The sequence below is a fragment of the Camelus bactrianus genome, chromosome 8 (genome assembly GCF_048773025.1).
Source record: "Camelus bactrianus isolate YW-2024 breed Bactrian camel chromosome 8, ASM4877302v1, whole genome shotgun sequence".
Lineage (NCBI taxonomy): Eukaryota > Metazoa > Chordata > Mammalia > Artiodactyla > Camelidae > Camelus > Camelus bactrianus.
In genome coordinates, this window is record NC_133546.1 from 13,210,112 (window position 1) to 13,234,462 (window position 24,351).

Below are 24,351 nucleotides of genomic sequence, written 5' to 3' on the forward strand. Positions count from 1 at the left end.
TCATTGAAGCATCATAACTGATGAGGTAGGTTACTGTAATTCCCATGTTACAGCAGCAGAAGCTGAGACTTCAAAGGACTAAATAACTTGCTGAGGACACTCAGCTGGTAGCTGGCAGAGCCATGACTGAAATCCAAGTCTGTCTCATTCACCAATCCTCACCCCTCCGGGAACACCACAATAGCGTTGGAAAAATAAGAGAGAACTTGGTAACTACAGAACCAGAATGCCTAAATATTGTTATAGTTTACACTGTAATAAAAATATAATTCCCTAAATTTGAAAACTGCACCTCTTGGGGAGTGATGGAAATGTTAGCTATCGTGATTGTGGTGGTGGTTTCATTGGTGTGTACAGCTATCAAAATTCATCAAATTGTACATTTGAAATATGTGTAGTTTACTGTACAGGAATCATACCACAATAAAGGTGTTTTAAAAAAGAATAAATGCAAAATATACATATATTATATATATATATATATATATATATATATATATATAATTCCCTAATATAATCACACTATTATATCATTGGGAGGGCATTTCAGAAGCAGTAATGAAATTACATAAAACCTGAGATTGCCAATACTTCCGTAATTAAAGACATGAAAGATTAATCACGTGAACTATATTCATCAGTAGATTATAACACATATTATAAAAAATCTTCCTGAAAACCCTCTCAGCACGCTCCAGCAGAAAGTAAAGAGAGAAAAAGAAAGTAGAAAGTGAGGTATTGAGGAAGAAAACAAAAAATACACACTTTGTAAAAGAACAACTGTGGTATTATGTTTGGAAATAAAGTTTGACTCAGATATTAAAGTGAATATTCTCTGATTTACAGCCAGTGCAATGAGCCAAACAAAATGAAATAGAATTTGGCTGTCTCAGTGAACACATTCCTAAAAATCCAGTGAGGACATTCAATGTGCCATGATTTGAACAATTTCACAACCACATCTGTACGTAATGACATGCAAATAAAAACAGTATGCCTTAATAATGCATCCCCAAATTACAGTTTTACAGTTAGTCAATTCTAATATATCTTATCAATGACAACCACCACCTATAAATGGCATTTTATTTTTATTTTTTCATAAAAATATTTTTTGTACCTAAGTACATTTTTAAAGGAGAAAAATTTTAAGGAATTCTAGGAAAGATAATTGTCCTGGAAAGTTTCTTTTTCTGAATGAAAACAAAGTAAAAAGGAAATCTATCTATCTGCCTTCACCAGACCCCAGTCTGCTAAAAAGTTTGGCCAGGCCAGCAACACAATCCCTCTCCTCGCCCAGCCTCACTTACCATGTGCAAAACCACAACAGTTTTAAGCACCTGGCATAGGATCAAACCAACAGCTGCAATAAAGGAACACATAATGAAATCAGTAACTACCATCTCATTGTAATACCCCAGAGACAGTGAACTGCTTTCAATAATGCCTCTTAGGGCTCAACAAATAAGCAAGTGCTGTTTCACAGCCCAGAAAAGGACTTTCTGAAATTGCTCCTTCTGGGACAATAGGTAAGTGTCAAAGAGGAGACCAGCGCGACAATTGGTGCCAGGAGTTCAATGCCAGGCACTGTTCCGCTCACCTCTAAGACCATCTCCTTTGCTCTGTTCAATTGTCTCTAGAGAGTTCTCCAAGCTTTCTTCCTACTTATACTCATTGAACGTCCACACACTCGTGTCCAAAAGCAGTAGAAACAATTTCAAACTGTTCTTGCCCCAAATTGAAGACGTAAGTAACAAGAAAATGGTTGAGCGATCAGAGCAAGAGGGTTAAACTCAGAGACCCTGAGCAGAGTTGCGCTTCCCATCCTGGGTGCCTAGAGCCTAGAACCGCCAGTAAGTACCATGTCCTACTCTCCCATCTCTGGGCCATCGTGGTGCTTTAAGGAGAAATAGAAAGACTGTATTAACTAAGATCTGGTGTGGTGTCAGCCATGAATGTCCTTCAAGCTGCCTCACCCGAATGTTCCCTTACAGATGTTTGAGCATCTAATCGCTACCTACGAGGTTTCATCCATCTTCAGGAGCCCTCCAAAATTAACTCCCCAGGGGAAGTTCCTCTCAGGCATCCTGATAAAGATAAGGAAAGAAGACACAGGCGCTTCTGATTCAATAGTCAGAGGTCCCCTCTAGCATGATTTATTTAACACATAAATTCAGTCTTTTATTTTAATTGAAGTTCACTTCAAAAATGTGGAAATAAACCAAAAGACAGTCTGTCGGACTTCAAAATAACTACTAATTGACTTTCTCAGCTTGAATAACAATTTCTCCTAACAAGTAGAAATAAATGGATGCTGGTTTTCATTCATGACATTGCCATTGAACCTTCCTTCACAGAATGGTCGTTTGCTAAAACAAAACAAAACCTATGCATAAGGAAAATTGTTTTGTATCGAATTGTACTCACTGGCATCGTAAATTTAACCCAGAGCAGCACAGATAATCAATTTCACACATTTTATAGTCTGCATGGCTGGGGGTAGTTTCTTCAACAAATGCTGCTGTAGCCCTGCAGCCTGGCAAAGGCTGTGTGAATATTAGATGCTCAGTAAATGAATGAGTGGGAGGCAGAGGTAATAGTAAAATCCACGCTGCCCGGGCATCCAGACAGCGCAAGTCTGCGTGGTCATAGTGCCCTGGAGGGAGAGTCCTCAGACGAGCCACTGCACCGTGCTTGGAAAGTTTTCTCATTTCTCAAAGGCATCTGGGCTTCTCATCTATATGCTGGCCACAGCCCACTGTAGCTGATGAGAATAAGAGAGCCTGGAAAAATCTAGAGTCTCCTTCCCTCCCCTCTCTGGAACTGGCCTCAGGAAAGAAAATGACATAGCTGTGTGGCCTGAACAAGCAATCTGATTGATGTCTTGGTCCCAGAGCCTCATCCGTAAAAGGAAAAAGTTAAAAATCTGCTGATCACTAGGGCCCATTCGAGCTCTCAACTTTGATTATTCCCTTTTCTCACGTTCCTCAAGTCCACACTTCCTTTTTATCCAGCTTCTTGGTGTTCCAAATGGATGATTTTTTTTTTCAATGCTTCCAAGAGTTTACCTCCACTTGTGGTCGCTGCACTAAGTAGAAGGGATACAGGCACATTTAGGGAATGTCGCAGTGCTGAGAATATTGAACTATTTGACCCCAGACACCACGCCATCCTGAGTGAACCAGGCAACCCCACCGGGCCTCTGGGTACATCCCCTAGTGGCTACTGTGAGGCCCAGAAAGATAATACATGCAAATGCATGTACTGGTCAAATGCAAAACTTTGTGCCAATAGAAGGTATTACTAGGGACTAATATATAGCGATTAAAATAAAGTAAGACTTGTATGTACTAATATGCAAAAACCTCCATTATACATGATTCAGCGAGAAAAGCGAGGCACAAAATAATGTGTAGAGTATAAAGCCACTCATTACCAAAATATCCATATGTGTGTATGTCTATGTATACTTCTGTAATTTGGGGAAGAAGCTGTTAATAGTGTCTACCTATCGAGAAAGGAAGTACGGATTTTGGAATGAGATCAGAAGAAGACCTTAAGTTTTCATCATACTCTTTACCATTTAACCACATATATTTGTACACTCATTGATCTTTTTTAAAATAATCCAAAAAACATATATTTAAAAAAATTTCTAACCAACACCTTCCTGGCATCAACATTCTTCCTTTCTTTTCTAGATCTGCTACTCCTCCATTCAGTGGTTATTTCTTTCTACTCAGCAACCCATGGACCAAGCAATAAACTTACCCACCAGAATCTTGTTAAGCAAGAGAAAACACTGCATTTCTTTTATAAAGAATGGGAAAAAGGCAAAGTGTGAGCTGTGTTTTTTGCTCTTCAGATACTCCAGCAGAGAACCAGTACCAGATGCCCAGACCACAGGCAGACACTCCAGTCTGTTCTGCTCCAGCAGAGAAGCCAGCCTGAGCATCTGACTCTCCTCCTGCCCCGGCTGGGCCTGCCACTCCTTGCTTTCCGCTGACCCAACCTTTATTCCTGAGGGGCCTTGGTACCCTCCCCATGTAGAAGGGGGGAGTCATCATTAACCTTTACCCTACGCTGATAGGGTATGACTAGGCACAGGGGGTGTCCTGGACACTGTCCAGTCCATGGTAACAGCCGCGTTCCACTCCCTGGCCAACAGGACTAACCCCGGCCAACTCTGTGCCCCCCTTTTCTTGCTTGTAATCCTAACGGGACAAGGAGCCAGCTGTGGTCAGATGGCCGTACTCACTTCCAGCGTCCCTTTTAGAAGCACCCCTCCCCTTCGGGGCGTGGGGGTGCAAAAGAACACAGTGGTTAATACGCACAATGGATTCTGTAGTCCAACTAGCTGGGTTCATTACTGGCTTTGTTCCTTATACACCTCAGTTTCCTCATCTGTAAATAAGAGTCATTATAGTGCTGACTTCCTAGAATTCTGTGGAGGTTTAAATGAGGTGATGCACATGAAATGCTAACATAAAGCAGGGCAGGGACTCATTAAACATTAATCATCATTATTATTAGATGCTAAATCTCCAGACCAGCAGACATCAAATTTGTAGGGACAGCATCTAAACAAAAATACTTTCCAACCAATCTATAACAGCTTATCATTTCTTAATAGTTAAACAATCCTTCTTCATCCTTAAGTAATTCTCTTCACATAGTATAACTTCCTAGGCTACATTTACACAGTCCAGTGTAAATCATCCAAAACACTTCATACCGACCCAAAAATTCACTCCAGTCAGCACAAGGCTGTCAGAACTGGAAACTATCCTTGTGCTTGAAAAAGCAAGCAAAAATGTAAGAAAAATAGCTATTTATTCAAGCCTCTTAACAAAACACATTCAAACACCTTTTTAAACAACTGAGAATTACAGTCTAACTGCCCAAGAATGTAGGAAAGTCATAACATGTCTCTTCAAGAAGAGCTAGACTCGACTAATAATTCACTTCTGGGCTTTAAAGAGAACGTGGCTGCCTCTCCCATCCAAGAAGATGAAGGACAAAAGTCATCTATAGTCAGTAAGCCCCAAACTATTAAGCCAATCTGTACTCCAATTCCTGATTCAAGCTACCTAAATTATCCTCATTGCTTACAAATGAGAACAGGGAAAAAGGACTACATTTTATTTAACAGAATATATTTCAAGAAGTGTTAAATTTGGTATAATTACCTTTTTGAAATCTATTCTTTCTACTGATTAATAATTTGGTGCCATGCCAAATTCCCATTTTGAAGCAGCAATTATAAGGGTCACTGTGAATTTTTTTTTTCTACTTTACTGCAAAATGCTAGGTTAGTCTGGAAGCAGAACCCACTCTTTGGGAATAATCTCATAGAGATTGTTTCCTCTGGTGTCACTATCAGGACATAGCAAGATTCAAAATGGACTATTCAGGATCTAGAGATCATCACTAAGTCAGAAAAATATATGATATCACTTAAATGTGGAATCTAAAAAAATGATACAAATGAACTTATTTACAAAACAGAACCAGACCTACAGACATAGAAGACAAACTTACAGTTACCAAAGGGGAAAGGGGAGAGGAGGGATAAAATATAAGTTTGAGGTTAGCAGATAACAATTAACCATATACAAAATAGATAAACAAAAAGGTCCTACTGTATAGCACAAGGAGCTATATTCAACAGCTTGTAATAATCTGTAATGAAAAAGAATGTTTGCACGACTGAGTCACTATGCTGTATACCAGAAACTTACACAACCTTATAAACCTATATCTCAATTTAAAAAAATGGACTACTTAGATTCAACCAACCATAAAATAAAGTTGATTCCAATAATTTATATATCCATCAAGATTAATTTAAAACATGTTTGCCTCTAATTCCATATTATGCAAATTAAACTATATTTGTTCTTTTTAAAGTATATTTTAAGTAAAAGAAGAGTAGTTTAAATTTTTACAAGAAAAACTGACATAGCAGTAAAAGAAAAATGAAGAAATGCATTCATTCAAGGAATTTTGAGTCTCTGCTATACGCTAGAAGCTATATACTTGATATTTTAAGAGACCCCAGGATGCACGGTCCCTGCTCTCCAAAGCCTGGCATTCTTAATAAGGTTAGGGAAAAGAAAAGCATAGGTGAGAAGACATTCATAGAGAACTTTTCAAAACTCTGATGCTCTTCTTTTGGTTTTGTAGTAGAAATGCTAACTAATTTTCAGGTGCTGGCTATGACAAAGAAATGTATGTTTAAGAAGGAAAGGGTAAAGATTGATTTAGAAGCAAAATAATAAAATGTTTCAGATATTTGCTCTACTTAGCCTCAGAGCAGTAAGACATCATAAAGGAAACCAGCTGGAGCCAGCTGGAGGTAATAATGACAATGACTTTACAGGGTACCAGCAGTAAGCATAATCTCTAATCACTACATCAGTCTAGCAAGGTGGGAATCACCACACCATTTATAATCAAGGAAAGGGAAGTTCGAAGACAGGTGTAGAAGACACCAACAGGAGGGTATGGCTCACAATGCTGTCCTATTCTCTGGAAGAGCCCAGATAGCATAAGCTCCCAGGATTACCTCTGAAATGTGGCTCTGCCTCATGACAACAGCCAGTCAGCCCAAGGGGTGTGTCCCTGACCAGACCTGAGCCAATCAGAGTGCTTCCCTGAGATCTGCTAACTGGAAGGATGTCACAGGCTGGGAACCTTGGCAGCCACTGCCAATCCTGTTTCCCACCTGAAGGAAAACAGAGGTTTATGGAAATCATGTTTTCAGCTACTTTTTCTAAATAGTGACAAAATATGATGCAAATTAAAAATACATAAATACAGTGAGGGTTAAAAAACAATAATAGGCTCATTTGTATGTCATAAGTCATGAAAGTTGAAAAAAATAGGTCAAAGAAAGGAAAAAGGAAAAGTTAAATGAACACAAAGTCCTCTTTTTCTGAACTTTCCAGATCAACTGTCATATTGGCAGGTATGAAGCAGATAACCCTATGATGACAGCTCCCATAAAGACTTTCTTAGAAGAATGCTACTGTAACCTGACTCATATGGCTTTTTATTAACAGTTCACCCCACTTAATTGGTAACTGAAACAAAGTCAATTTTGCAGGAACAAGTCTCTACTAAAGTCTTGCAGAAATAAATCAATATAACTTGTTATTTCTTGATAAGTGATTCATTCTTTAATTTATATCCCTCTCATTTCAAATATACTATTAAGCATTTAAATGATTTCATGTCATGAATTATAAATCACAGTAATCCCTAGTCCAGTTATAGTTTTAAGCAAATGGATGTTAGTTCCGTTGCAGGTTGGCACCAGACAACAGATAAACAGATTCACAGATAAAATACTGAAAACAGGTCAAGAGGCAGGATGGTGGGCCAGAACACATCTCAAATTCAACTCCTAGTTGCTCAGTGGTCCAGATGCATCATTTACAAAAAAAAAAAAACTTTTCAGCCTCAGTATTCTTCCATTCATCTTGACTCAACATCTCAGAGTCATTCCTTTCTTGTCCTCAAAATCCAATCTGTTATGACTCACTTCCAAATCAGCTGCTGCCTCTCCTTCAGAAAGCAGCCCTTCCACGTGGCGGGGGCAGGGCCCCCATCATCTGCCGGGGTGCACGTCCTGTGATCCTCTATTTGTCCTCAGTTCCATCCACTAAGACACCCTTCACATTTCCAAGAGTTAATGAAACAAAATGTTTCTGCCCCGAGGCAAGAAGAAATAATTCATCTTAGGGGCACATTAGCACCGGGAAGACGCCGTCCCCCACTGACCCTGACCTGGGGCCGCCAGAAGCCACCAAGTCAAAGCTAGGAATCCTCTGGGGCTTCAGACAGTTTATCCTGGAAGAGCAGAGCATCTGCGCCTTGTCAGTGAGTAGTTTTCTATGCCAAGACCTTCTTTAAGGTATAAATTTACTTCTTGTGAAAAACAAACAAATAGAACCATTACAGTGATTAGCCCATTACAGTCAAAGATAACTCTTTGCTTTCAATTTTTGCAGCTGTTTCAAGATGACTTTCCTACCCTTTATCCAACTACTTTCAGAATAAAAAGTACGAAATCTCTAAATGAGGAAGTGGGAGTGGAATGAACGGCCAAGTGCATGTCATCGGTCATGATACCACTGGCACAGGAGTTACAGCAAAGAGCAGACAATCAAGGTGAGGGTCCAGCCCCGTCTCCAGACCGATCGACTCATGATACCACCACACGCGCAGTATGCCCTCCAGCTGTGTGCGGCCCTCATGGCAAAGGTAAAACACGAATATGTTTGAAAGCACCACTCCTTTCATGGGAGCTTAACGTCAGGATGTGTTTTCTCAATCAGGGGACACTGAGAACCAGCACAAGCACTGCTATGTGCAGGTCCTCCGATTTCATCCCCTTTCACAGTGGTCCTTCCTCCTGAACGTCTGAGAAGTGCTGGTCTAAGGCACAGTCCAGTGCCTCAGCCAAAAGGCCAAGACACCGGGGGGAAGCCGCGTTCTAACGCAAAGCTTCATGAACTTCAGTGCTGTCCTGCCACATTCAAATCAAAGGGGGGGAAACTCTTACTAATCCCAGTCCTCTTGAATGACTAAATTTTAAGTCTTTGACTGGGGACATCCTTTGGGAATATAAGGAAGACCTGTGTATGTTGTGGGACTTGAGAGATCTGCGAAGGAAGTTGGGAGCTGCTAGCTCTGGGCATGAGCGTTGAAATTCCTCATTTCAACAGGGGTTCAGTTCTATCTATCAGGGTGCAACTGCTAACAACTGCTGACACCCAAGGTCCTCCCAGAAGGCTGCCTCTTCCTCCCTGGGATGTATGAGCAGGGGAAACAATCACTGTCTGCATGACTGAAATATTTCATCCTTGCTGGTCACCAGCTGCTCTAAAGACCCAGATTCCTTAGAGTAACATTAACACAAGGCCTTCTACCTCCTCTGCTATAGTTTCTCCAACAACTCATAAGGTATTTTAGCAGCCTCAGCCACCGGATGTCCACCTGATGCAATTTCACTTGGTCCCATAAATATTAACATGAGAGCTGCACTTCAGTGCAAATGTGTTCTCTTGCCAACAGAGATTAAAGAAGTTTTTGCTAGAAACACACAATCTTTCTCTACTGAGGAAAGAGTAAAGAAAATATCAGTGTGCAGTTAATCAACTGCAACGTGGATCTTAAAAATTATTTTTTATTACACAAGTAAAGTACTTATCAGAAAAATTAAAATGCAGATAAGCAAAAAGATTAAAATTTAGTCATAATCCTATCATTCAGATAGTCCTGTTAATATTTTGTAGTATGTATTTCCAAAGTCCATACATACATCTTTCCCTCTATATATATGCGTGTAGATGAGTATGTGTATTTATGTACGTACCTGTGTGTACGTGCACAGGTACAGGAACACATACACACACACACACACAAGGAAGTGTTTACAAGAAATCTTTAACTCAAAGTCGTTCTCCTGTCTTGTATTCAGAAAAAGTGACTCTCTCAGAAGCATCTTATGAGCAATTAAATGGTCCACAGGGCCACTGAACAGTACTTGTATATCTAGGAGAAATGGATATAAAAACAGGGAATGTGACTTGGATGCCCCTTCTTGGTTCAGGAAGGAGATATGAGGACAAAATCAGGAAAAAGAAGAGGGTATCTCAGCCCCAGAGCTGGACTAGCATCCAGCTTGCTCTTCCTGCTCCTCACGTGGATTCGCAAAAAGTTAGGAAGGGACGCAGCCAGGACAGGTAGCAGAGTCAAAAGAAAAGAAAAGAAAAGAAAAAAAAAGACCCACTTCTGGGATCTTACTTCACATATTCCTGTCATCTCATGCATTTACATCAACTCTATCAACAGTAGCAACCTTAAGTTAAAGATTATATAGAAAGAATAGAGGAGAGAAGAACTGAAATCTTCCAGACACCCTATATATCACTGATTAAAGGTGATCAGACCATTTTTTTCCTCCTCTGAGATCAGGTTTACTGCTACAATTTTAAAAATTAAAGAATGTATCTAAGTTTATCATCTAACTAATGGTTCACATTATGGGAGAGTTTATGTCAGTGCTTAGAAGCAAAACTCTCTAGCCATTTTTTAAAACATCCTTTCATAAATATTTCATAAAATTAAAACCAGGGAAAAAGTCCAGAAAGTTACAAACATAAACGTTATGGAGTCTAAGCTAACCCTATTTAAACAGATCTTAGCTTGTGACCAATTGTTTTCTTCCACATCAAATATCAAATACATTTATCTCCATAATAGCTACTTTATATATTACCACAGAGGAGTTGTATATTATATACTTTATATACATTATACATTAATACATTATATATTACCACAGAAGTACATCTTCAGATTTTTATCGTCACTCTCATGTCAAACTTCAAAAGTAAATGGAAATAGCACATTACACTACAAATGAGTAAAATATTATCAATCTCTGAATACATGGTACACTTACTAGTGCTGACAGCAGTGAAGACATAGACATGGAATATGTTTTTAAAATATGTTACAATAATTTAAAAGAACAAACTATCCTAAAATATTATACACTGCTCTACAGTATTAAACGTGCAGAAGTTAGCCGTACAACCACAATAATGAATCACAGGGCACTTACAATGAAGTAGAACTCTCTGTCTGGTCCTCTGGGCAGAGCATCAATTTAAACACCATCTCTTCCAAAATGTCTCCAAGTTCACTCCATTGCCCTGTGTCCACTCCCTCACCTCAACTCATAACCTCATCTTCTGAGGTACCCCCTTGTTCCTTTATACGGCTTTGAGGCATTTCCTGTAGTGCTGATTTTTATGCTTCTTGGTTTAGTGTGTTTTATCACAACTATTCCATTTTTGTACAAGCTGAATCCTTAATTGGATTTCAGAGTCTATGGATTTTAAATGTTTGCATTTGTCCCAGTGCTAAAATAAGATGGTCATTCAAGAAAGATCCATTGCATTAAAAAACTTGTTCTAAGTCCTTGAGCTCAAAGAGTCAGCCCTCTTTGGTAGAGAGGCTGTGAGGAACTTGAACAGGGAGGTCAGTAGGTGTGTTCACATGAGCTAAGAAGAGTGCAACAAGGGAAAACAAGAAATGAGTCTGGTAAAAAGACAGACAACGCTTCTTGGAAGCCAGGTTGTGTGGGGAGGCGGGGGGGATGGCATGTGTCAGATCACACAGGCAGATGGGAAACCAATCCCATGAAGGGTGGATGAAGACATCCACCAAATTGACTCGTTAAGAACAGAGGCCAGTACAAGGGACTGCAGGGCGAAGATGGGGCTGGTCTGCAGGTGCTCGTGTAGCGGGAAGAGGGATCAACACGCTAGCAATCAGAAAAACCAGATGAGATAAAGAGGAAAACCATCTCCAAGGTGACTACAATCTGCGATCCTGTCACTGGTTGGTAGTAGTGGTTAAGGGCACTTTTATATAATTTTCAAATGAAATCTCTTATTAGGAACTCTGAAGTGTCAAAGGAACAAAACAATTACGAATTTTGATTATCTTAAGAAATGCAATTCATCTTCTCTGCTGTATAAGGAAAATATTGTGTGCATCACTTAATGAAATACAGCAAACTGGTGCCAGATGCTTTTAAATCATTGTGCTTAGATTTCAATCGCAAGAAAATGCGCATTTATAAATGTAATCTGGCCACCCGCCCCTGGGGGATGATTTAAGAATTTCTTTACTTACTCCCTCCATACTTCCTAATACATGATTTTGAAACTGCCAAACAAATTAGACAGAGATGATATTCATTGGGATAAAATTTTAAATCCATGTACTTTTTCTCAAAGAAAATAGAGAAAATAGTACCCCTGGCAGAGAAACTATTATTCAGTAATAAAATTGTTTTCTTCATTGTCCCTTTCTTAGCAACTGAAAAAAATAAAATCCCTTCTTAATTTCAGCTAAAGGAAGATGAAAATGCAAGGAAAATCATAGGAATACTATCCCCAGTATATTCTCTTTCTCAAGTAAAGAGGTTTTTTTCCATTAAAAATATTAAATCTGCTCTCTAACTCACACATGGGCAGAAAACTAACATAATGGCAAGAAAAAGTTTGACAAAGTGGATGGCAAATCTATGACATAGATTTTCCTCACATGTTCTTATCTGTCAGTCAAAAAGCCGAGCAAGCAAGTGATAGTATAGCTTGTACACACAGCTCTGAAATAGCGAAGCATAACACATAGTCCAGAGATGAGCAGGCTGCATCTCAAAGTATACTTCTCTCTGACCGAGTACCAGAGAAACGGGCTATTCTCTCTAAAAGGATCTGAAAAGATATGGCATTTTAAAGGTATCAACGGCAGCTCTCTATGAAGGAGAGGGAAATTTAAGCAGGATTAGGCCACGGGCCACCATTGGTAGGTTTTGTAAGAACAGTCTTAGCACATAATTTTGAGGGATATTTAATGCCCTTTGAAAATGTGCCTATTAAAGGCTATCTACAATTTTTGTGTGAAATTATTGCCCCTCATCAACAGGGCTTTCTAATGGAATTGTTGATAAGCTTAACCACTATACATGGGCACAGAGTCTACTACTTTAATGGAAACAGTCAATGCCATGACCAGGACAGAACACATTTAGTAAGGAAATTGGAAATTTAATTTCAATCAGATGAACAAAAAAAAAAAAAATGAAAAAGAACGCTTGAAGTGGTAGCATAAAAAACACCAGCGATTAAAAACATTTGGAACCTTCGCTTACCCTTCAAAGGCATTTGTTGCCATGGTTTTTAAAGACCTCTGAAAGCTTCAGCTGTGTCCACAAGAGCTGCCAAGAAATAGGGGTTCTATACAGATTTTATTTGTCAGGTGCATTTTGTCTTAATTATCTCTAAGATAAAGATTACTTGGCCAAAAGATTTAAAAAAAGAAGAGCCACTGTCATTTCACACGTAGGAAGACTATGATTTTGCTTTTCCAAGCCCTTCTTGAAATGCATGCGTGCGTGTGTGCATGTACCTGTACCTCCCATATTCATCCTGTAGCATTAAAGAGCAACTAGCACTTAAACGCTCACAGGGATGGCATTCTTACACGGAAGGAGGTTTTCAGGTTTCAAATGTTGGGCTTGTGCCTTTTCCTCTGTTGAAAACCAGGAGCCAAACATCTGGCAAATTTACCAATATCTGGAAGTAAGACCCTTCTTTTTAAAAGTTTCATTATAAGTGCTTTCCTTTGAAAACTACATGATAGCTCGTACACACACACACACACACACACACACACACACACACACACACACTAAAACTCTTCTGCCCTTTGTCCTCAATAATCTTATTTCTTGGTTGCACAATTAGCATGTTTCTGAGTCCAAAAAGATGCCTATGGATCCCCCGAGGGTTAATAATTTGGGGAGGGAAGCTTACTCTTTATTTGAAAATCATAAAAATGCTTCTATTTGTCCCTGTAGTTTAGTATTTGCCCAGCTTAGTGTGCTGGCTGCCACCAGCATGTTCTCTCCAAAATGATCCGATCCTGGAGGGCAGCATTTGGCCCTGTTGGGCTAACGTGTGATTTTTTTCTGTTTAGAAGGGACTTGAACATACACTTTTAATAATGAGAGTGCTTCTTACAAGGTTTTGGTAAGACGCAGGGGATTCTTATATTATTATGAGGATCAAGAGGAATGTTTGGGGGGGATTACTTCTTAATTATTAATAACGGACAATCTTCAGAAAGTAGTTAAATCATTCATTTCACTGTTGTTTTTTTTTAATTAATTGAGGAAATTGATGCCAACCCCACCCCGGGACTATGTGCAAAATGCTGCCTCTGTTTCTGGACTGCTGGATAATTCTCTGATGTCCAGCTATCATGTCTAAGTATGTCTGGCATTGAACTTAGTCTATCCCTCTCTAACTGGCCTTCCTTTGATTTTCCTAGTTCTGTTTGCCCAGCTTCACCATCATCTTCCCTCTGCTTTGGAACCTCTTTAACTCCTTTCTTTCCCAGGTATTCCACACTGAATCATCTTAAAACAATGTAGGCTCTTTCATTATAATACCCTTCTTTCTGCTCTTTTTTTCCCATTTCACAAATACCAAAAGTCCAGATTTCTTAGGACATCTAAGGTATTGGAGTATCAGCCAAATTCGTCCTCGTGCTTTCATCCTCTCCCATCTCGGTTCTCTCCTGTACGCCTCTAACAGGTTAATCTTAAGTAAAGACCATTGTCATCTCTCCCCCATGACTGAACAAATGCAATGGTTTTCTGTTGCCTAAAGCAAACTGATCCTAACCTTCCTTTCATTCTTTTATTTATTCATTGAGTGACTCCCATAATATGAAGCCTTGATTTGGGCCTTGCCTTTGCTGGACGCACAGTCAGTAAGGGAAAGACACATAAACACAAGTGGAGGCAGACCTCAGAGATACTGCAGGCTGGCTTCCAGACCACTGCAATAAAGTGAATGTAGCAATAAAGAGAGTCACACGGTGGGAAGGGATAGACTGGGATTTCAAAATTGTAGAATAGATAAACAAGATTACACTGTATAGCACAGGGAAATATACACAAAATGTTATGATAACTCACAGAGAAAAAAATGTGACAATGAGTGTGTATATGTCCATGAATGACTGAAAAATTGTGCTGAATACTGGAATTTGACACAACATTGTAAAATGATTATAAATCAATAAAAAATGTTAAAAAAAAAGAGAGTCACACGAATTTTTTGGTTTCCCAGTGCAGATAAAAGTTATGTTTACACTATACTGTCATCTGTTAAGTGTGCAATAGTATTATGTCTAAAAAACAATGTATATAACTTAATTTAAAAGCACTGTATTGCTAAAAAATTCTAACCATCATCAGAGTCTTCAGCAAGTCGAAATTCTTTTGCTGTGGAGGGTCTTGTTTCAATGTTGTTGGTGGATAACTGATCAGAGTGGCGGCTGCTGAAGGTGACAATTTCTTAATATAAGGTAACAATGAAGTTTGCTGCATCAATTGACTTTTCCTTTGACTTGAACACTTAGGGGCCACTTAGGGTTATTAGTTGGCCTAATTTTAATATTATTGTGTCTCAGGGAATAGGGAGGCCCAAGAATGACAGAGACTAGGCAATAGCTCATCAGTGGAGCAGTCAGAACACACAACATTTATCAATTAAGTTTGCCATCTTATATGGGTGTGATTCATGATGTCCCAAAACAATTACAATAGTAACAGTAAAGATCACTGATCATAGATCACCATAACAAATATAGCAATAATGAAAAAGCTTGAAATGTTGTGAGAATTACCAAAATATGACACGGGACACGAAGTGAGCAGATGCTCTTAGAATAATGGCACCAATGGACTTGCCAGATACAGGGTTGCCACAAACCTTCAATTTGATAAAAAAAAAAAAAAAAAAAAAAAAAAACAGTATCTGCAAAGAGCAATAAGTTGAAGTACAATAAAACAAGTTTGGCTGTACCTGCAATCTTAGGCAATGGAAACAAAGTACAGTCATCCCTCAGTATCTTTGGGGGATTGGTTACAGGATCCCCCCTGAATACCAAAATCCGCAGATGCTCAAGTACTTTATATAAAATCATTCTAACGTTCGCTTATAACCTGCACACACATCCTCCAGTATACCCTATATCATCTCTAGATTACTTATAATACCTAATACAATGTAAATGCAAATAGTTGTAAATGTTATGTAAACTCTGTGTACATAATTGCTAGCACCTGGCAAATTTAAGTTTTGCTCTTTGGAAATTCCTGAATTTTGAATGCTTTCAATCAGGGGTGAGTTGAACCCACAGATTCAAAGTGTTGTCTATAATACAGAGGGGCAGAGGGCAGAAGTTTGATGACAATCACTTTTGACTTGAATGAGAAGAAATTTTACAGGTAAATCTGGAAAGAAATTCCTAGCAAAGAAATGGAATGGTTATATTTGAGTAACAACAAGTAGTCTAGTCTAGAGCGTCTATTTCAGAAGTAGAAACAGTGCCTTTAAAACGGCTAGAAAGACAGGCTAGAGCAAGAGTGTGGAAATCCTTGAATGGCTGGTTGTCTACAGATTATTCTAAGGGTCATGAAAGTCATTTAAGAATTCTGTACAAAGTATTGATATGACTGATTAGTGACCTGCTAACATGAATAGACTGTCGGCGTGCAGAATGGGTTGGAAGAAGGAAAAGAAATGAAGTGAATGGCTTAAACAAAAAAAAGAAGGCAAGTGCAGCCTCTGTGGAGGACAGTATGGAGGTTCCTTAAAAAACTAAAAATAGTTTACCATGTGATCCAGCAATCCACTCCTGGGCATATACCCAGAGAAAAATAGAATTCAAAAAGACACATGTACCCCAGTGTTCATAGCAGCACTATTTACAATAGCCAAGACATGGAAACAACCCAAATGTCCATCAACAGATGACTGGATAAAGAATATGTGGTGTATATATACAATGGAACACTACTCAGTCATAAAAAAGAATAAAATAATGCCGTTTGCAGCAGCATGGATGACTTGGAGAATGTCATACTCAGTGAAGTAAGCCAGAAAGAGAAAGAAAAATGCCATATGATATCACTTATATGTGGAATCTAAAATAAGGACACAAATACACTACTTATTATTTATAACTTACATGACTGATTTCTTGAATACGTGTAAGCACATTTGATTGTCCTTTATGATTGTATTATGACATTCTATTGGCTCTTACTTTGTGGTTGGCTTTATTCCTTTAATAACTATGTAAGTTTAAAAAGCTAAAGCTCTAATCTGTTCCTAGAAACAATGATCAGTACATATATTTAAACTAAAAAATGTGCAGTATATTGTATATATATGTATTTACATGCAATATAATGTATATGTGCAGTCAAAAAAAAGGTGAAAGGAAAAATTAAATTATTGCAATGATTCTGGTGAAAGTTAATGAGGGAAACTCCAAGTAGTGGGAATTGGACAGACACACTTTTAAGAGATAAATTCAATAGAATTACACAACAGTCCACAGGGGGAAGGACTACGAAGTAAAAGATGAGACAACTTAACTCCAAGGTTTTGAGTGTGGATGCTTGAGGGAATGGTGAGAGGATGGATGTAAAAGGAGGCAAGAGGAGTGGTTAGTGTCAGACGGAGACACACCAGTGTCACTAAGAAGAAAGGCTGGTGCAGGAGCTGGACTTGGGAGACACTTACATAGCTCTTTTACATACTTTACATACATACACACATAGATGATTTACATACTTTAGGTCTTAAATACTGTTCCCTGGGGCTGCCATAACAAAGTACCACAAATGGGTAAATTAAAACAACACAAAGTATTGCCTCACACTTCTGGAGGCTGAAGTCTGAAATCGAGGTGTCAACTGAGCCACACTCCCTCCAAGACCTGCAGGAAAGAATTACTTGTCTCTTTCTGGCTTCTTTTCTGGCCAGCAATCCTTGGTGTTCCTTGGCTTATAGATGAACCACTTCAATATCTCTCTCCATCATCTCATGGGGTTCTCCTCCCTGTCTCTGTGTCCAGATTTCCCTCTTCTAATGAGAACATTAGTCATGTTGGATTAAGGACTCAACCTATTCTAGCACGACCTCATCTTAACTAAATGCATCTGCAATGACCCCATTTCCAATGAGGTCACATTTTGAGGTACTGGAGACAAGGACTTCAAAGTGTCTTTTAGGAGGACACAATACAACCAATCAAGCAATAACAGATATGTATGAGACTGCTTAGAAAACTGGGTGGAGGAAAGAATGAAAAAGTGACAGGAACAGAGGCTGCAGACTCTGGAGAATGCCTGTTTGTAGAGAGGTGAAGAGAGAAAATAAAGAGGCAGACAGAGAACAGTAAGCCCTCCGTCCTTTCACAGCTGATTTACTCACTTTCCACTGAGCGTATCTTGGGTCATGCTATTTCAGATTCCTGGAATTCTTTTCCAAACTTCTTATTGCCTGTGAAATCCTCCATTTCTTCCTGGGCCTATATCAAATATGCCACCAGCATTAACACTTCTCTTTCCAGCCTTACCCGATGACATGGCTCCCTTCTCGGAGGTCCTCTAGCACATTTTAGTTACCATTCTGTCGACTTCTTGCCATATTCAACCATTTAACAGATATGTGCCCAACACGACTATAGACATGGGAGCTATAGCAACAGACAAGGCAGACCAGATTAGAAATCAGCTCTCACTGAGCATCCATGCGGATTTGGGCAGGAATATGTGAAGATGGCACCTGGTGAGAACAGATAACAACCAATCAAATGAATAAATTTAAAAGTTCATTAAAGATTTAAGGAGCTTAAAGAAAAATCAGACAGATGTTAAAAAAAAAATAAACTAGAGGCAAAGTTTGTAAAGCTACTTTTGGTGAGTTAATCAGAGGAGTCTTCTCTGAGAAAGTGATCTTGGGAGAGAGCTCCAAATGGCAAGAAGCCAGCCAAGTAAATTTCTGGGTGTTGCAAGCAAAGGTACAAAGGGAACCACATGCCATACGGTCCTGAAAAATGAACATGTTTGGTGTGTTGGGGGAAGAGAAAGAAGGCCAGAGTGGCTGGATTACAGTGAACAAAGAGCAAAGTAAGCAGGCATAAGACCATGCGGAGTTTTTTAAGCCACAGAAAGGAATCTGCACTTTAAGTGCAGTGAGTGTTTTAAGCACAAGACCATATGACCTCATTCATATATCTAAAAGATCTCTCCTGCTGTCACATGGAGACTAAACTGCAGAAGAGCAAGTTGGGAAATACGGGGACCGAAGATTTAGTATTTTTGTGTGCATCCACTGCTAGGGTCAACTCTGAGCCATACCTCTGAAAGGACTCAACATAAAATAATTAGGTACTGAGAAAGCTGCCTCCCCTTCTACCCCGTCCTCTGGTCTTTCCTAGACAGGGGCGCACATGTCAAGACAGAATGTGACTGAAAAGGGGACACTAAGTATTAAAAACTAATCCACCTTGGGTAAACAAGGGTGAGTTCCTAAGAACAAAAGAACTAAGTTCCCTTTTAACAGACCAGCTGAACGGGTCTGAGGTGCTTCAGAAAGTCAGTCTCTGCTCACACTCCGCAGCCGTTGAAGGAGCTATCCAGGGTGCTGGACTCTCACCCTGACGCTTCTAAGGCCTGGTGGGTCAGGCCATTGGTTATCCTTGTTGGCCCTGCGGACCCCATGGTACTGAACCATAACCAGACTCCACCCTGACAGCATGCCCTCTGGTCTTAGCTAACCTTTAAGCCAGCACCAGCCTGGGCCCTGTCTGCTCGGGGTGATGTTGAGCATCTTCTATACACGCCTTAGAGAGAGAATCTAAAGTGGCAGGCAGCATAGCTGGGGTGTACAGATAGGCTAGAGCCTCCACGGTGCCTCATGACCACCTATAAGAGCAGATCATAATATGGTCTTTATAATATTTATTCATAATATTATGAACATAACAATACAAGAGAAGCAGTGAGCTCCAAGGAGCTCCTTTCTCCTTGGAATAATGTTCAAACGCACTATGTGGCTGCTGAATGGATAACCAAATCTGCTTATATAATGCACCCAAAAGTCTCTGCCTACAAGCAGCAATGTTAAGGAACACTGTCTCTCTCCCTGCAGTGTTTAGTAAATTCACAGACTGTCCAATTTCACTCACCTTCTTAAATCATGTCCTTGACTTTGCTTTAAAAAAAAAAAAGTATGTTCAACTGGAGGCCATTACTCAATTTCTTGAGTAATCAAGTTCATACACTAAGTAGTGGATGAACATTTGTATGCTTTCAAGTCAAACACTTTACCTCTTCAACCAAAACACTTAGAGCACTAGAGTAATGTGATGGATACTCATTTCTAGCTCTCTTCTTAAGTAACAAGAAAACAGGAAGAGCCACAGCATCTTCAGAACTTTCTGCCTGCATCCTGTCAGACCCTTCACTGTCTGTAAATAGGTTTGAGGGGCAGCGTGATTTGTATTGAGTCACAGAAGTTCAGTAAAACTTTTTAGTTCCAAGTTATCAAAACTCTGATGAGAAAGACTTGCTCTGGTATTTCCCTTTCATATGCACAAACAAATCAGATACATGGAAATGCCATTACAATCAAAAGGAAATAAATTACTTTGTTTTTACACAGTCTAAGCATGGATACATGGCCTAGAAATGTCTTTGTTTAATCGAGTGGCATATTAATTTTGTTAAGTTTTATTCACAGAACTCCCCAAACCATCTTACCTCCTGGTCTTTGCTCGTACACTCAGTGCCCTTCTCAAGTGACTGCACACCCATCTCGTCCTTCTTCATTCTGCTCACTCAACTCATCCTCCAGACTTAACTCTAATTCAGGAAACATTCCCTGCAAGCTAGACTCAGCCCCCACCAGGAATGAGCGAAGCTTGGACTCCTGTAAGACCTGCACTCACCCTCCTCTTGGTACTTGTCACACTGTAATTTAATTGCTGGTTTATTTGTCCATCTCTCCTACTATTTTAAAGCTCTGGGGGGGGGGGGTAAGGACTGTGCCCTTCCTATAACTGTATCTCCAGGGCCTCACACAGTGCTTTGCCTAGTTGAGGCATTCAATGGATAAATTAATAAAGCAAAGACTTTATAAATGTTAAGGTCCCTCCCTGTCTTCAGAAGTTCTTAACTCTGCCTTGTTTCTTTCTAGGCTTCCTGCAGAACTCTGGACTCAGTAGTCATCTCATTTAAGAAACCTTATATAAATGACTCCAGACCTTGATAAATAAGAAGTTTCTGAAGCCACGTAGAAATTGCATTTGCATGCAATTTATACAGTACAATTTATAGTACCATGAAATTCTTCTACTCAGTCTGTATATACAAGATGGAGATCAGATATATATTCTAACCACCAAAGAATAAGCAAGAATTTTTTTTAAATATTTGAACTTGAGATCATGCCATAGCAGTAAAATATTCATTTTTATAAGCTTAAATTTTCGTCATTGGATTTTCTAGGTGTATTTTTTTCTGTTTTCTGTTCTGATGTCTTAATGACTTGGACAATATTGAGTTTGATGTGGTGGTATGCAGCATACTTCTAAATGCCGAGCACACATGCTGAAATAATTTGTGAAAACACTGCCATGGCTCCTTGGAGGAAGATCCTTCGTACTTTCAATGTCAGTAATTTTATATCTGTAATTGACAGTATTTTCTTTTCTGATATTCACCCACTGTTGTCCCGATTTGCATCACAGACTAGCACTTTGCACTGACTTACCTAATTCCATCATGAGAACAAGTACCTTGCCTCCTCAGATAAACTTCCCAAATAAACTCGAATTTGTGCAATTATAGATTATGTCTCACACTTATTTTTGTTTCCCTCAGAACATCTAGCACAGGTACAGAGTAAGTTCTCAATAAACATTAATAAGCAAAATGTTCGATGTAGAAACTGTCTATTCCCTTTTCACGCATTAAATCAAGAGTCAGCAAATTACAGCCCACAGGCCGGCTCTGGTCAGTTACCTGTTTGTGCATATAAAGTTGTATTGGAGCACACCCATTTATTTAAATATTGTCTATGGCTCTTTCCAGGTTACAGTGGCAGAGATGAGTAGCTGCCATAAAGACCACATGGCCTGCAAAAGCCTAAATAGTTACTATCTGTTCCTTTACAAAAAATTTCACTGACTCCTGCTCTAAATCATTTTTACAGATGAGGGAACTGAGCCTCAGATAAATGACATGTCCAAGTTTAGCTGAATCTATCCACTAAGTCTACCTCTGTCAGATCATTTTTCCATCCTAGATTAAATGCTTGGGGAAAATAATAAGGTTTTTTAGATTGTATAAAATCAAATAAACAGGAAAATCACAAATGAAGATGGCTATAAAAAGACCTTTAAGGGTTTAGACTAACTTAAACCAAAATATAAATAACATTATTCTCATTTAAGACAGTATCAGCTAGTAAAATTAAATAATCTATTTTGATACATAATATATACATATAACTTTACTGTCAGATAATGTTACAAATTTTATTAAAATTCTAACCAAGAAGTCCAAGTCTTACAGTAGATTTCCAAAGGATGTTGAAAGTAATAGTTGTCAAAAAAATGCTTTTAAAATGGACCAAGTTGACCTCACACACTACTCTATTAAGACTGAATAGCCTTTTTAAAAAAATCCATCCCACTGGCAGTGAAAGGAAAAATAAAGAGTGTGTGTCAACCCCCAGCTTTCACCCCATATCAGGGCAGTGAAGAGCTTCAGCAAAAAGTCTATGAGAGTTGTGATTCATTCTTTATTCAAATGTGTCTTGGATCAGTACCTATTAATTTAGCAGACTCCGGTTTTCAACAAGTTACTTAAGTCTCAATTTCCATAAAGGCAATCACTAAAACTCCATCAGAAATATTCTTAGTATTTACATACTAAACTTTGCTTAAGCTGAAAAGATAAAGGAATAAGAACAGAGAGAAATGGTCCACTATTAAGACAGAACATTAATTCAGTTAGCTCTATTCCTGTTCCTGTCAGACAAAGGGTCTTTAGCATAGATATTTTACGTAGTGGAAATGATTGACGTTTCCCCCAGGGTATCCTGTATAGTGCAACAATATGGACACTCCTGGAGTAGAAATAAAATGTAGCTGGCAGTCTACCAGAGAAGCTGCTCTTGGTAAACTACCTACAAGAAAAGCATCAAGACAGACAGGCCAATGAAATGTTACAGGTGTACACTTAATAACTGCTTGGTACACATAATACAACCCTTATTACAAGTCACCAGCCATTGAGTCTCCTCATTTTAGCAAAAGGTCGTGTCATCCACAGAGACAACAAACAGATAGAAGAAGAGCAAGAGAAGAATGAGTTAACTTAGAACTGGTCTAGAGCAAAGGTCAGAACAGAATGCTTCTCTGCACAAAGCCAAGATGGAGAAATAATTATGTATAGATAATTAATATCACACTATATCATAAAAGCCTAGTTGCCTGCAATGCATAAAGATCCACCTGCCATCCCCCAGTCATGGCATGGACAATATCTCAGAGACCCAGCTACTGAAATCTTTTTCCTGTAGATTTGCTCAAGACTGTTTAGATCTTGCCAAAGGGAGGGAGCATAATTACTCAGCCGCAACCGCCCTGACATCTGCCAAATCTGTCTCCTGGGATCCTGTCTCTTCCCCCTGTTTTACCATAGACACCAGTGGACCTACTAGGTATCAGTGTTTTGTACAAGTGGCTCATCATATGCCTTCCTCAGTTGCTTCCCCTTAGGATTGAAAAATGGAATACATTGTTTTAAACATACTGTTACCTTGAATACTTCTCTTGAAGAAGGCCTTACAGCCTTCGCAAGACCAAACTCCATAATGGTAGCCCGAGGCGTAGTCATTGCACACGGCACAGTAGCGTGTCTCCTTGGCAGATTCCATGGCCATGCTTCCCTTGTCACCGGTGCTGGCCAGTCTCTCTCTGCCACCCTGGCGTCGATTATCTGCATTTGGCCTGGGGAAAAAAATAGGAAGAAAAAAACAAAAACAAAAAAAAAAACCCAGTGAATCCATTAACATTAGAAAAGCAAAACATGCACTCTCCTCTAAAGAATAAGAGGCCTGGAAGATGTAGCAGATCCACTTTATTCTGACATTTTGAAATAATGAATCATAATGTAAGCTAATCTTTCATTACTTCTTGCTGTCTGTTGCAGCAAAAGGTGTTTGCCTATTACATTAACCTTGAGGGGAAATTGTTCATTGCAAACTTGCTTAAAAAATGGACTGCCTACACTGGAATATATTATCCAGAAAATGACAAAATGAAATAAACTGGTTTCTAATAGAATTTTTTTCTAATAGAATTATTTTTTTCAAGGATTCACAATTAATTAAGAATCATTACAGACCAATGCTCATTCCGATTCTAGACCACAATAAGGGTCTTTGGGAAATGAAGACAAAGCATAAAACAGCTGGAACATCTGAAACTCAGATGACCTCATGAACAACATAGAACATGTGCAGAAAGACAACTCAAATTTTTATGTCACTGTTACCAGGTAACCCTGGGTATCAGTTGTTATAATTTGACTATAATTTGAGGACCCTATTCAATATTCAATACTCCTCTTTAAGAACATGTAGAAAGAGAAAAACAGAGGAATACAAATGGTTACACCAACCTTGAAAAATTTCATGGAGGGAGCACATCCCAGAAAAGAAACAGAATTCAGAGTCAGAAAGTTCTGGGAGAACCAAGGAAATGGGGAAGTAAAAGGTTTAAAGAAGTAGAAAGCTTTAAGAAGGAGAACATAGTCAGTAGTGCCAACAAGGCAAAAACATCCAAAACAACCAGGATTGATAAGGCAAAGCTGGATTTGAAAAG

At 39.0% G+C, this 24,351-nt stretch overlaps 1 protein-coding gene across 4 annotated transcripts in view; it reads right to left on the bottom strand.

The window, feature by feature from the left end:
- Window positions 1–24,351, bottom strand: part of ESR1 (estrogen receptor 1) — a 336,829-nt gene that overhangs the window by 180,471 nt on the left and 132,007 nt on the right. For all 4 annotated transcript variants that reach the window (XM_074368144.1, XM_074368145.1, XM_074368146.1 and 1 more), the window contains one exon: window positions 23,285–23,475. In XM_074368144.1, the coding sequence (XP_074224245.1) occupies window positions 23,285–23,475 (191 nt within the window). The remainder of the gene's footprint in view (window positions 1–23,284; window positions 23,476–24,351) is intronic.